The sequence below is a fragment of the Mesoplodon mirus genome, assembly GCF_964341445.2.
Source record: "Mesoplodon mirus genome assembly, chromosome: 8".
Lineage (NCBI taxonomy): Eukaryota > Metazoa > Chordata > Mammalia > Artiodactyla > Ziphiidae > Mesoplodon > Mesoplodon mirus.
In genome coordinates this window covers 36,737,010-36,750,017 of record NC_138984.1, presented here as the reverse complement: position 1 = coordinate 36,750,017, position 13,008 = coordinate 36,737,010, and the positions used below count along the sequence as shown (strand labels likewise).

General features: G+C 39.4%; 1 protein-coding gene across 2 annotated transcripts in view; it reads right to left on the bottom strand.

Moving 5' to 3' along the window:
* SATB2 (SATB homeobox 2) overlaps window positions 1-13,008 on the bottom strand; it is a 192,202-nt gene that overhangs the window by 113,611 nt on the left and 65,583 nt on the right. For both annotated transcript variants that reach the window (XM_082630128.1, XM_082630127.1), the window contains exons 4-5: window positions 1,988-2,114; window positions 741-864 (exon numbers count right to left, since the gene is read on the bottom strand). In XM_082630128.1, the coding sequence (XP_082486254.1) occupies window positions 741-864; window positions 1,988-2,114 (251 nt within the window). The remainder of the gene's footprint in view (window positions 1-740; window positions 865-1,987; window positions 2,115-13,008) is intronic.

The window sequence follows — 13,008 nt, the reverse complement described above, 5'->3', positions numbered from 1 at the left end:
AGCCACTCCCCATAGCCACCAAAATATTATCTTATCATTAGGAAAAGTGGGGCCTTCACCCATGAACACAAATGGAACCGCAAGCCCTTTCTTCTGCTGTTCCTCCCTTTGACCCTCTCAATCTCTTATTTTTGTGGCTGGTTTTAGTTTATGATCAGTTCAGTAAAAACAGAGTATCACTTTTTCTCATGGTGCATTTTCATGTGGTGAACTCACTCCCAAATCTCTGCAAGTGCGTATCATGCAAAGATCACCTCTCTCTCCTAGACCTAGAAAAGGCTCAATAAACAAAAAAAAAACAAATTAAGATGGGTCTGGCATGGCTGACCCATTTCATTGACCAAGGAACACAGTGATTTGGAGCCTGAGCTTTGGCAAGGGAGGTCTCAGCTAGCGTTGCAACCTGCCACTTAACCAGCTGAGTAAGCTTAGGCAGGTAAAGTGCTTCTCTGAGCCTTGTTTTCTTGATCTGTAAAATGGAGACACTGATACCTACCTCCTACGACATATGTGAGAAGTTGAAGACTGTGAGTGTAAAATGTTTTAATGTGGCTCCCACTATATCAGAGCTCTCAATAAGTGATAAGTTCTCCTCTACAAAAAAAAGCACCACAACCTCCATATTTTTTTTCCACCTAAGATGTAGTGTGAATATAAATAAAAGACAGCTGTCTGAGCAGGAGTGCCCTCCTGCCAGACAGCCCACCCTTGGCTTCTTCATTTCTCCTGAAGACACTGACCTGGGAGAGAGGGCATTCTTTGGCTAATGTGCTCTGGTTCATCTCTTTGAGCAGTTCCTTTAAGGCATTGCGGACCGTGGCATGGTTCCACTGCTCCGCAGGCAAGTCTTCCAACTTCGAACAACTGGAAAACAGAGCAAGAACGAATGACGTGCAAACCCTTAAATGCAGAGTATAGCAGTCACCCCTGGGTCCTGTGAAGCATTAGGAGAACCACCAAAGAACAGGGTTGAATGTGGGCCCAAAATGAGGGGAAGGGAGCAAAACTGCTTCTCTAGGACCTTGATAGAGCCCATCATGGTCTCTTTCAGTTGGTTATCACACTAGCCTGAGAAAACCGGTCACTTCGGATATGAAGAAATGCCAATTTTTTAAAACAGGATTTCTCCAATCTACTGATAGAAATGGCATGACAGTGTGATTATAAACTTCCACTATTTAAACTTAATTATTGGACATTCCTAAGGTTAAATGTGAACAAATGCTTCATCAAATTTGAAGGTCTATCCTTCACCCTCATAGAACAATCCAGAGATGTCACTTCGCTAACAAAAAACTAACTAAAGAAAAGACATTAAAGCATTCCTAGACAAGGACAGGAATGGTGGGTCCCTATTAAAGTGTAAATTCTCCAAAAGGGGTAGATTCAAAACCTTTACAGTAAAGGACAATATTCATTAAATCACATGAGTTGCAGGCACTTTACAATACAAGACTCTGCAGAGAAACTCTAGATTCTTTAGAGGCATAATTTGCTCTGGATGCTGTAGCTGAAAAAAAGAAATCATCCCCAGAACTTCTGCAGGCCACCAGAGAGGAAAGCAAGAGACGTCCAGTGCCAGCACCTTCTTGGTAAGCAGGCTACAAGGACGCCAAACTCACCCCTCAAACACAAGCCTGAAACAGCAGAGGTGTTTATTCTTCAAATATTATGTGCTAAGCATTTAACCAGAGGACTCATTAAATTAGGGGCTGTGGAAAGTTCCCCTTTAAAGGCTGCAGATTTTTAATGATTTATCAAGCTTCCCCTAGGTTACCACTTCACTGCTTCTGAAAACAAAACATAAAACAGTTGGAATGTGGACTATAAAGATGCCTGGTGACGCACCCCCCTTCTTCTTTTTTTTTTTCATTTCATCCAATGTCTAGAAATTAACAAAGACAGGATGAGCTGATCTCTGTAGAGACTCTATGATCAACAGATCAGCTCTGAGAGTTAGGAAGGGCAGATGTTCAGAGACACCCACCTTTGTAATTGGATTTTCAACGTCACAACGTGATAGACATCTTGCAGCATGTCGGCCACTGTCGCATCGGGTGCATCTGTCACATAACTGAGGGGGAGAGGGTTCCACCTCCCAAGCTTGATTATTCCTGCACCGGGAAGAAAAACATAATAAACACATATCTGCTATTTATTAAACCCTCCCATTGTTTGTTCAATGTTAGGAAGGTCATCCAATAGTCAACATTCAAGGCCCACTCAGAGATATTTTACAACCCAGTGCAATAGACTATTTCTTTCTGGCTGACAATTGAGTTAACTATACAGGAAGATGAGAACGAAAGGATGAGGTTTAATCATGGACAATCAGTTTTTTTATGTTTTCCTCTTTCTTAAATTACTTAGAAAACCATACGGTTACTTCCTTCCCCCAAAGTCTTGTTTCACAGTCTAACTTAAGACTGATGCTAAATATACCGAACTGCTGATTTCATAGACAAAAAAAAAAAAAAAAAAAAAAAGCAAGGCTTAAGTAAATATAAGATTCGGTTTTGAATTGTACAAGAAAATTCCTGTGTGTGGGCTCAGCACACACACAGTCACATCCTGGTTGTGGTGTGAACCCCAGTGCGAATAGCATCTGGAGCTGAAGAAGCCGTGAGAGTTCACTTCCAGATTCACATTTCACGAGGCAGAGGGCTTGTTTTCCATAGCACAATGATTGACCACAGATCCGAAATAGCAGAGATGCCTTCAGCTTCTTTTTTTTCTTTTTTAATTCCTCAGTTCTTTTTACAGTGACAGTGGTACCCTTTCCCTGCGGGTTTCCTGCTACATATGGTAAATGCTCGTGACAATGGAGAGAGAATAAAAATCCTGGTCAAACTTGGGCAGACTGATGGGACAGCTTCAGCAACACGCGGTGAAAGTGCTAAGTTATTCACAAGATGGACCCATCTTATCTGGTGCACAGGGCGCATATAACATAGATGAAGAAAAATAAAGAGAAGCCCATTTCACAAACAACACAGTAACAAACATTTTATTTGTATGTTATGAAAAATCCAGTGGTCCCCAGGATATCAAAAATTGTCCCATATCCAAAACAGCTATATTTTAGTGATAGAAGAGAAACAGCATTTTTATTTTTATTTTTGACAATGCAGGTGAGTCCAACTACACTGTTCTTTCAAAAATATATATTTTATCACCAAAGACAGAGAACACCTGTATATACAAGTGAACTTTTAAAAGCTTCAAAAAATGCTGCTTTATAGCTATGGGGCGAAATTTCAATAATAGGAAATGAACTTTCTGGTCAGGGCACACGTCCTGTCCAAGATGAAATCAATGAATGCGCAAAGCTTGACATAATGCTTGAAAACAGGGAATAAACAGAACAAAAATATTAAAATGATGCACTGTTTCAGTATTAAGATTTAACAATCTGGTGCTGAATATGCTGCAGTATAAATAGTGCCTGGACTCAGATCCAATAAAGTAACACAGCTCTCATTCATAGTACCGTATGTCTCCAGTTCTGGCTCCTTAAATCATATTTCACTTGCCAAGAAAAGCTGTTTTCTTGTGGGGATAGTTTTCCTAACATTCTCTCTCATGACAATGAAAAGTGCACAGCACACAGCATGTAGTAGTCATGAAAATGAACATCCAGGGCCTACTGGACAGCCATCCAGGAGAGGCTGAGTCTGCTTTGTGGCTTCCTTTACTCCTTCTGACATTTGAAAGTACTAAAAAGATACCATGTAACATGTCTAACATAGTTCCTTTTTTAAAAAAATCACTCCATAATTTTAAGCCCCTTAAAACCTCATTATTGTGATAGCCCATAAGTTGAGTATAAACTGACCATCTTCTAAAGATGATATTTTATTATAAGAGATTAGATGGAGAAAAAATGAAGTCAGCAATTGCACACTATCATAGGCAAGTAGAAGAAGCCAATTTTGTGGGTCATTCTGGTTACTAAGAATATGAAGGTAGCATGAAGCAAATGAATCCTGTAAACTTTAACGCATAACTCTAGAGGCAATTCATCCATGCCATTGTGTGTGTCAGTGTTCATTCCTTTTTATTGTTGAGGAGTGTTTCGCTGTAAGCTTATACCACAATGCAGCCAGAGACAACAGAATATCTCTGAATGATTTCACTTACATAAAATACAAGAACAGGCAAGACTCATCTATGAGAAGTCAGAATGTGGTTACCTCCTGACAGCAGGGGCATGACTGGAAAGGGACATAAAGGGGATTTTCTAGTTTTGGCTGGTGGTTGCATGGGTATGAAAGTTGTCAAAATCCATGTAACTGAACACTTAATATGCATATATTTTATTGTATGTAAATTATACCTCAATTTTAAAAAAGGGGGAGGGGGAAGAATCTCTACAGGAAATGACAGACAAGTCACTCTATTGAAAATAGTAATCTCCATTTAGATAAATTCTCTCCCCACCTTGATGAGCCGGAAGGAGACTTGTTTGGGCTGGAATTAGACACATACAGGTGTCTTCACAACACTTAATGCCTCCACAGAGAGCAGCTGCTACAGGGTGGTTTCTACATCTTGGAAGAGAGCTGCTGACACATGCTATTTTCAGGCAATGGGAAGCGCGTGTGCTTTTTCTTTTTTGCACCATATTGACTAACCTTCACCTAGAAGTCATGCTCTTTGCTCAACTACCTACCAGAGTCTGCAGGAACCAGATCCGGTAGGACAGTGATGTCCAGAGGCTGCTGTCCTCCAGCCTGGCACGGACTTGGAGTAACTCTTTTTAATAAGCCTTTCCTCCAAATAAGGTCTCTGTCTAAAGTGTTAACCCCCTTTGGAAATACGGTCCTCCTTCCCTGATATAAAACAGACAAAAATATTTCTTGGGCTGGTGTCAAGCATTAATTGAGGAAATCAAAATGGGAAGCAGTAGACCATAGTGACGAAGAATTCCGGCTTCCAAGTCAAATTGCCTCTGTTCATATCCTGCCTCCTCCACCTACTAACCATGTAACTGTAGCAAGTTACTTAATTTCTCTATGCCTCAGTCCTCACATGTGTAAAATGGAATAAAAGTACTGACCTCATAAGAATATTGTGCAGATTGAATGTACAGCCCTTAGTACAGAGCCTGGATATCATTAATCGCAACTATTAATCATTTACAGTAATTATTTAGACATCTTTTAATGCTCCCTAAAAGAAAGATACAGTCAATTTATTTCAAAAATATTTACTCAAGGATGACTTCAATATCATTTAATCTTTAATTTAGTCAAGTGCCTATAAAAGGCCCTCATTATTTTAAATCACAAAGGAAGACTGTACATCAATCACTCGCTCTTCTTAGTAGCCTGTAAGTCATACTGGTTCAAGTGTGAGGCACTTCAGAAGCAAAGACTGGAAAAGATCTTGGTTCCAAGTCTGGAAGGCCTCAGATGCCCAGCTCAGTAACGCACCATATGGGTCAGAGGTCAGGCAGGAGCAAGGCCTGGAGTCAGAGGTGAGTCCATGCCCAGCCTCCTCTGCTTGTCAGCTGCAAGATTTTGGGCAAGTTATTTAGTTGGTCTCTCTAAGGCTTGGTTTCCATTACCTGTAAGATGGGGATAAAAACAGTGCCTACTCTTTAGGGTTGCCACAAGACTTAAAATGAGCATCAGAATGTAGCAGTGGGATGGCACACAATAAGTGCTCAGTAAAAGTTAGGGGAAAATAGATCTTTGAAAGTTCTTGGGTGTAGACGTAACACCATCAAAGCTTTAGGATGATTAACGTATACTGGAATTCAGGTGGATTGGAAAAGGGAAGCATTCTGAGGGGAGAAAAAAAAAGAGCTGAAATAATCCAGATAGGTGTATCTAACAACTATAACAGCCTCTTCCTGGCTCCCCCTAAGGAGGGATACGGACCCAAAGAAATGCTTCAGTACAGTGAAGGTGAACAAAGAAGGAAGAGAGGTTATGTTCCCACTGGGGATATCTGACTCGCAGTGTTGGAGAAATCTCAATAAAAACAGCATAACTATAAGTATACAGAATTATTTCTAATGCTTACACTCCATGAGTAGGTTTTATAGCCCCAATCCAAAATATGAGGAAAACTAATGATGATTAGATAGTACTCTACACACACACACACACACACACACACACACACACACACACACACACCCTCAAGCCCAGCCAGGCACACAGTACATGCTCAATAAATGGCAATTCCCAATTCTTCTCTGAATATATATATCACACTCTCACTCTGTCTGGAGTACTGATCCCATGCATTCACTTCTAGAAATCGTACACATTCTTCAAATTCTGCACCAAGAATAATTCCAACTCTGATCAACCCAGCCTGAAGTAATTCCTTTCTCTATACAGCTGCACAACAAATACTCTTGGTTAGTTTGTGTATCTTAGAAGGAGCTTACTTTATCACAATATCCCTTTATGTTACTTTACAGTTTATGAAGTGTTTTTTTCCAAACTATTAGTTCATCCTCACAAGGAGAGCAGGGGGTCAGTATTACACCTGAAAGTGAGGTGAAGATCAGAGAAGAGTGAGTTTTCAAGGACATCTGTGGGTGACAGCCAGAACTAGGCCCCAGGGCTTCATCTGACAAGTTTTCTAACTACTGGACCAATATTCTTTCTACTCAGCTCTGCCTGTGTGCCAGTGCCCAATCACACAGTCACACATGGGGCAGGGTCTTGACATTTAATGTTAAACAAAGGAACGTATGAGACCAATGAGCAAACATGTGACAAGGCCTGAAGAGCCAGCTTCTTTGGAAAAAATCTTCTCCCTCAATAGTGCCATTTCAGACATAAACATTGTTTCCCACATCATCTTTCCTATTTCCAAAGAATTTATCATCTGTGAACATTTACAAAATGCCTGGTGCTAAGGATTATTACAGATGCAATTTCAAGGTCTTTGAGTCCCAAATTATGGGCCTTTATTTTGGGGTTGAAATTCATACAAATGTTAACATGATTGAATTGAGCATAATATAAATAAAAGTGTTTATATCTAGACAAATCTGTTCACTAAAATACAGAGGACCAATCCACTCTTCATGTAATGCTTTTAGACCAAATAAAAAAATGCAACTGTAGGTAAACTTCCCATTAGTGACATAAAATTAGGTTGGGAATGGAGGCAATGTTTGTCTAAAATTAAAAAGATGCAATAATGGAAACCAGTTTTTTACTCTCTCAATGCAGTATTCTGCCAGAGTGGATGTATCACAAAGAGAAATATCAATAGCTGTTTGTGTTCATATGTATTTGTTATTTTTATCAGTTTATAGCCCATCTCAAAGAAACCAAATACTCTTCTCAGTAGATGCATAATTCATATGCATCATTCATATCATTCGTACCTCTAACTATGTGAAAACAAGAGTGGTGATAATACACGTTACAGTTCATCAATATTTGATTCAAGTTTTTAGAAAGTCGATCACTTCTGAGTGATAAATAAAATGTGCCGATAATACAATATAAGCAATAAAACATCACAAGGGTTTGTATTAAGCATTAGTCATCATTCATTTAACAAATTTTTCTTTCGTGTCTCCAGCATAAGTCACTAAGATGCAAAGATAACCCAGTACACACTATCCCTGTAATTATGGAGCTCACAATTGAGTAGAGAAGCTTATTATCGCTAAACACATAGCTAAGTGAAACCATTCTTAAAATAAACCAAAATGGGGCTTCCCTGGTGGCGCAGTGGTTGCGAGTCCGCCTGCCGATGCGGGGGACACGGGTTCGTGCCCCGGTCCAGGAAGATCCCACATGCCGCGGAGCGGCTGGGCCCGTGAGCCATGGCCGCTGGGCCTGTGCGTCCGGAGCCTGTGCTCTGCAATGGGAGAGGCCACAACAGTGAGAGGCCCGCGTAATGCAAAAAATAAATAAATAAATAAATAAATAAATAAATAAATAAACCAAAATGATAGTTTTATCCCCTGTACCTCAAATATAAGAAATATTTATTTCATGAAGGCCTGCAACAGATCACCTATAAAGTACAAGAGAACAGCTCTCATGGTTTGTGGTAGCATACAGATAGATGCTGATAAAATAGGTATATGTTGGGTATATTGTAGAATAAAGCCCACAAATTATCTGTGAGACAGATATAGGAAACCAGCAAGATATCAGCAGTATTCCTGTAGAAGAGCCCAATGAATAATTTTCTTTTATTCCAGGTGCATTTTAACATTAATTTTCAAAGCAAAATGAAAACTCAGCCTGGGAAAAAAATGAGACATTAGCTTTAATATCTAAAGGCTAGGGTTTATACATTTCATTAACTCCCTGAAAAGATCTCAGCAAAAGAGTATCAATAAAAAAATCCCAGTCTCAGAGTAACTAAGCCTTGGGGCTTCTGGTTAGCGGTATTATTTCCACAATAAACCAACTGCTGATGAGGCCCCTTTTAAAAATAGGAGAACTCATGACATTGATCGCATCTGTTTATCCTCCTCAGAGTGGTCGTGTCCCTATGCTATAGCATGTAATTTTCTGTTGTTCAGCTATGCTTTGTTAAAGAAATTAAAAACTGTCCTATATAATAAGAACATAGAATTATTTATCCATAAATCAGTTCACAGGAAATCACTACCCAGCAGTATATAATAACTCAGCCTGTGTTTGTAACCTGTGGCCTGACTGTGGTATATCATCAAACTGTAGCAGCATAAGGACATAAATTGTAGTTATTATTGTGAAACCTGTGGTAGGAATGACTTTTCAATGAGGAAAGAGAAAAAAGGCAAAACAAAAATGGTTTTTGAAGTGTACATATTTTCCTTTTTTTTTTTTTTTTTTTCTTTTTGCTGTATGCGGGCCTCTCACTGTTGTGGCCTCTCCCGTTGCGGAGCACAGGCTCCGGATGCGCAGGCCCAGCGGCCACGGCTCACGGGCCCAGCCGCTCCGCGGCATATGGGATACTCCCAGACCGGGGCACGAACCCGCATCCCCTGCATCGGCAGGCGGACTCTCAACCACTGCGCCACCAGGGAGGCCCTATTTTCCTTTTTTAATCCATAGCTTAGCAGTACCCCAGTACAATTTACTGAAACTCTCCTACACATTGTTTTGATTTTAAAGACTATCTGTATTTCAAATGTCTTGTACTGAGGTAAAAGTAAATGGTAAATGAAATAGCATTCTTCCAGCATTTTACATTATTCAAGTACCATTATAACATACACAAATTAATGAAACCTCAAAACATACTTGTCTGGGAATCTACAATACACTTAATCCTGTATTTATAACAATACAAAAGAAAACACCGGACCAAAACAGATGATTTGACAATTCAGAATAAATACTGAGGCTGTACTGGTTAAATGAATTTATCTAAACACACACACACACACACACACACACACACACACACACACACACACAAACACACAGAGAAAGCTCTACCTGCAGCAATTTGGGTATTAGTGACAAACACAAATAAGGTAGGTTTCTACTCTTTAGGACATTAACTTTAATCTTAAATCATATCTGTATCAGGAGAAATGATCATAAGGAATATTATTGGCCTTGAAAAACTGAAATATGAATTTTAGAGCACTTTCTGAATAAACTATAGTGATACACAGCTGTCTGCCAATCTTTTCTTGAGCTGGCTACCCCCTTATGCTACAAAAATGTTCTACTTAAAAAAATACATACAGTACCATTTGATGCCTTGTAATTCAATACATGGTTTTTACATTTTGCAGCATAAAGATTTTGTCTCATGTAATAGATGCTGCTTCACATTTGGGAAACGTTATGTTATAACCCTTACTTTTATTAGATTATTTAATATAAGCACTAAGTAACTAGACTAAATTAATAAAGACCCTATTGAAAAAAAAAAGAGAGAACAAAATTATTCCACAAATTAAATAAAACTTTCTGAAGTTGGTATTTTAGAAACCTTTATTTAATTTTCAGAATTCCGATTCTTCTGAAAAACAGCCAAAATATTGTTCAGGATATGAAAAAAATATGGTTGGTGTTTAGTTATTTATTTCATAAGAGTGCCATTTAAAACTATTACATGGGGGAATAGGACAAATGAGAAAGAAAAGCGTTATGAGAAATTATTTGTGATCAGTTCTAAGCTTCTGCCACTGCTTAAAAACTATTTCATCTGGTATATATTTTCTTATTATTGTTCTCAGTTTAATCATTATCTGAAAGAGTTTAGAATTAAATGATTAATTTTGGCAGGTAACACAAACAAACTTCTCCTCCTTTCAACTCAGAAATACATTTGCATAAAGAGATTTTCCTCTAGCATTTGTCCCCCTAAAGTATCTTCAATAATCAAAGACACAGGGGAAAATGTATACTCTTTTAAAAAAACATGCTTTGCTATATTCTAGCAGATGCTATTCATAACTTAGGTTTAGCCACTGTTTCTGCATCCTCTGGGGTAAGAAGTATGCACTGAAGATCTAAAAATACAGTTATGCATGAATATTTCCCATCTTAATTAATTACATGTATTTTTTTCAGATGGAAGCTCAAATGTTGCAACAAATTTTCCCTAAGGACCCAGCTTTCCAGGTACCTTGTCACTGGGCTCAACACCCTCGGAAATTCTGTCAACTGCATGCTCCCAATTATATATTGCAGAATTGTCCTTCAGGCATATTCTGTTTCTTATAATTTAAGGTTATATAATATCTGATCTTAAGGGAAATATTATGAGGGCATGTCGATTATCAAAGAAAATGTTGCCATATAATATGAAGGCAAAAGTATACTCATTTATGTTGTACATTTATTCATGTTCCAACTAACCTAATTTCACAGTAATTTGTTAAGAAACTACAAAACATGGAAGCAAATACAGCTATAATGATTACAAAATGGCAACTGCTATTAATTTGGAGGGGTTTTGTTTTGTTTAAATTCTTGGGGGTTTCCTTTAAGAACATTTTAATAAGTTTTACTTTCAGTACATCTTCACATATACTCTACTATTAAATCTAAAAATGTACATGGTTTGCAGGTTTCAGATATTTTACATTCAAAGAAGTTTTGATAGTTCCTTGATTTCCAGTTTTTGGAAACATCGTATTTAAAAGCGGCAAACCAAACTTTTAAATATGGCACTACCATTTTAACGGCTATACTAAAGAAGCGAAAGGCCCAGTACATATGAGGTATGCTCTCATTAGATAAATGTTTCTTTAAGTGAATAAAAGGTAGATCTATAGTCACAATCTACATGGTGATGACAGTGGTCTATTTGAGCCCCCTAAAATATTCAGCCATGTCAGAAAAATGCCATGTGAATCAATGGGTAACCGAACTGTAGTACAGACTTAACAATTATCCCTGACAGGATGTCTAGTTATCCCATGGTAGCTGGGTTAAACAGTTTCAGATGATCTGGAGGGTAGGGGAAGGTCAGAAATGGATTTTTTTTTCTCCCCATTCCCAGGAATTTGCAGTTTAGTAAAGACTGTCCTGTTGAGAGTGGCCACATTAAGTGAATGGCTAAAGCATTCAAGATCAAGTTTATCCCTAGAGCAGTTGTGGGCCCCACCTGGACTTGTGGAACAGGAGCTCCAGAGTAGATCTTTGGAGATGCTGAGGATGAACCAGGTTTGGGAAGCACTGCCCAAGCGTCTAGTAAAAATGAGAACGTGAGCAAGGAGAAGATCAATCCACTGATTCTCCTCAAAAGAAGGGCAGGAAACCAAGAGATTCCCAGACTCCTTTTTTCCAACTCACCAGCAAATACCCTCACTACTGTCAAGGAGGATAAGCAAAGAGAAAGGAGAAAGTTCTGGCACATGAGAAGGAAAATAGAGTTAGGAGTGCATTGTAACAAAGTTACAGACCTCCTTAAGTTTGCAGGATATGGCATGAGCAGAATAGGTGATAGCAGAAGAAAACGGTTTCCTGTATAGGCAGAAACTCCAGAAACTCTTTACCTTATTTACATTATATGCTGCCAGAAGGCAAGGGCCGTGACAGTTTAACTGTTCATACAACCCTAGCTACAGGCCCATAAGCATGAGGATGCCTAAAATACAGTGTGTGCATGACAGTCATGAAACAAGAAAGCCACTCTGTCTGAAAGAGCAGCAGACTGGGAATCAGGATACCCAGGTCTGGTGTCGGATCTGAACCTTGTTGGCTGTAGCTCTGCACCTATGGGGAACTCACTTAACCTCTCTGGGCACCTATTTTCTCTTCTATAAAATGGGGATTTAAAAGCAAAACCAGAATAAAACCACCAACAACAAAAATTCCCCTGCCTGGCTCACAAAATGGTAATTATAATAAAATAACATGAGCTAAATGGCACTGAAAATTATAAAGTGCTGCATAAACATATGCTGGCATTCATGAATTGTAAGTTAACATAAAAGAGGTAAGCATTACATTTTTTACAATGTTTTTACTTAAGCAAAAACGTGAATCTTCCAAAATGTCACTGGCCAACATGGCAAGTCACCCGACTTAGTCAAAAGAGCCTGGGTTTGGAAATTGTTCTCTCAGTGACTGGGGCAAGTCACTTAATTTCTTTGAGCAGGAAATCTTACCATCTTTAGGAGTGGCTGCAATCTGAGAGGGAGGTCAGGAACTGCATCTCACCCCTGCCCTCTGCTGCAAAGCATCCCAGAGATCCTCTGTACTTGTAAATACTTATTGTCTCGATTCCTCACTAGACTGTAAGCACAGTTCCTGGCAGATGGTGGAGGCACAAAGATATGAGAGGGAGGGAGGGAGGAAGGAAGGGAGGGAGAAAGGGTAGAAGGAGGGAAGAAAGAGGGAGGGAGGAAGGAAGGAAGGAAGGGAGGGAGGGAGGGAAGGAGAGATGGGAAGGGAGGGAGGGAGGAAGGGAGGAAGGAGAGATGGGAAGGGAAGAAGGAGGGAGGGGGAGGGAGTGAGGAGGGAGGGGGGCCGGCCACTCTGCCAATGGCCCATGGGCAGCACTAGCTCACCTGGCAGGTTCAGCTGATGTTTCCTACCCGGACTCCATCCCTAGCATCCTGTT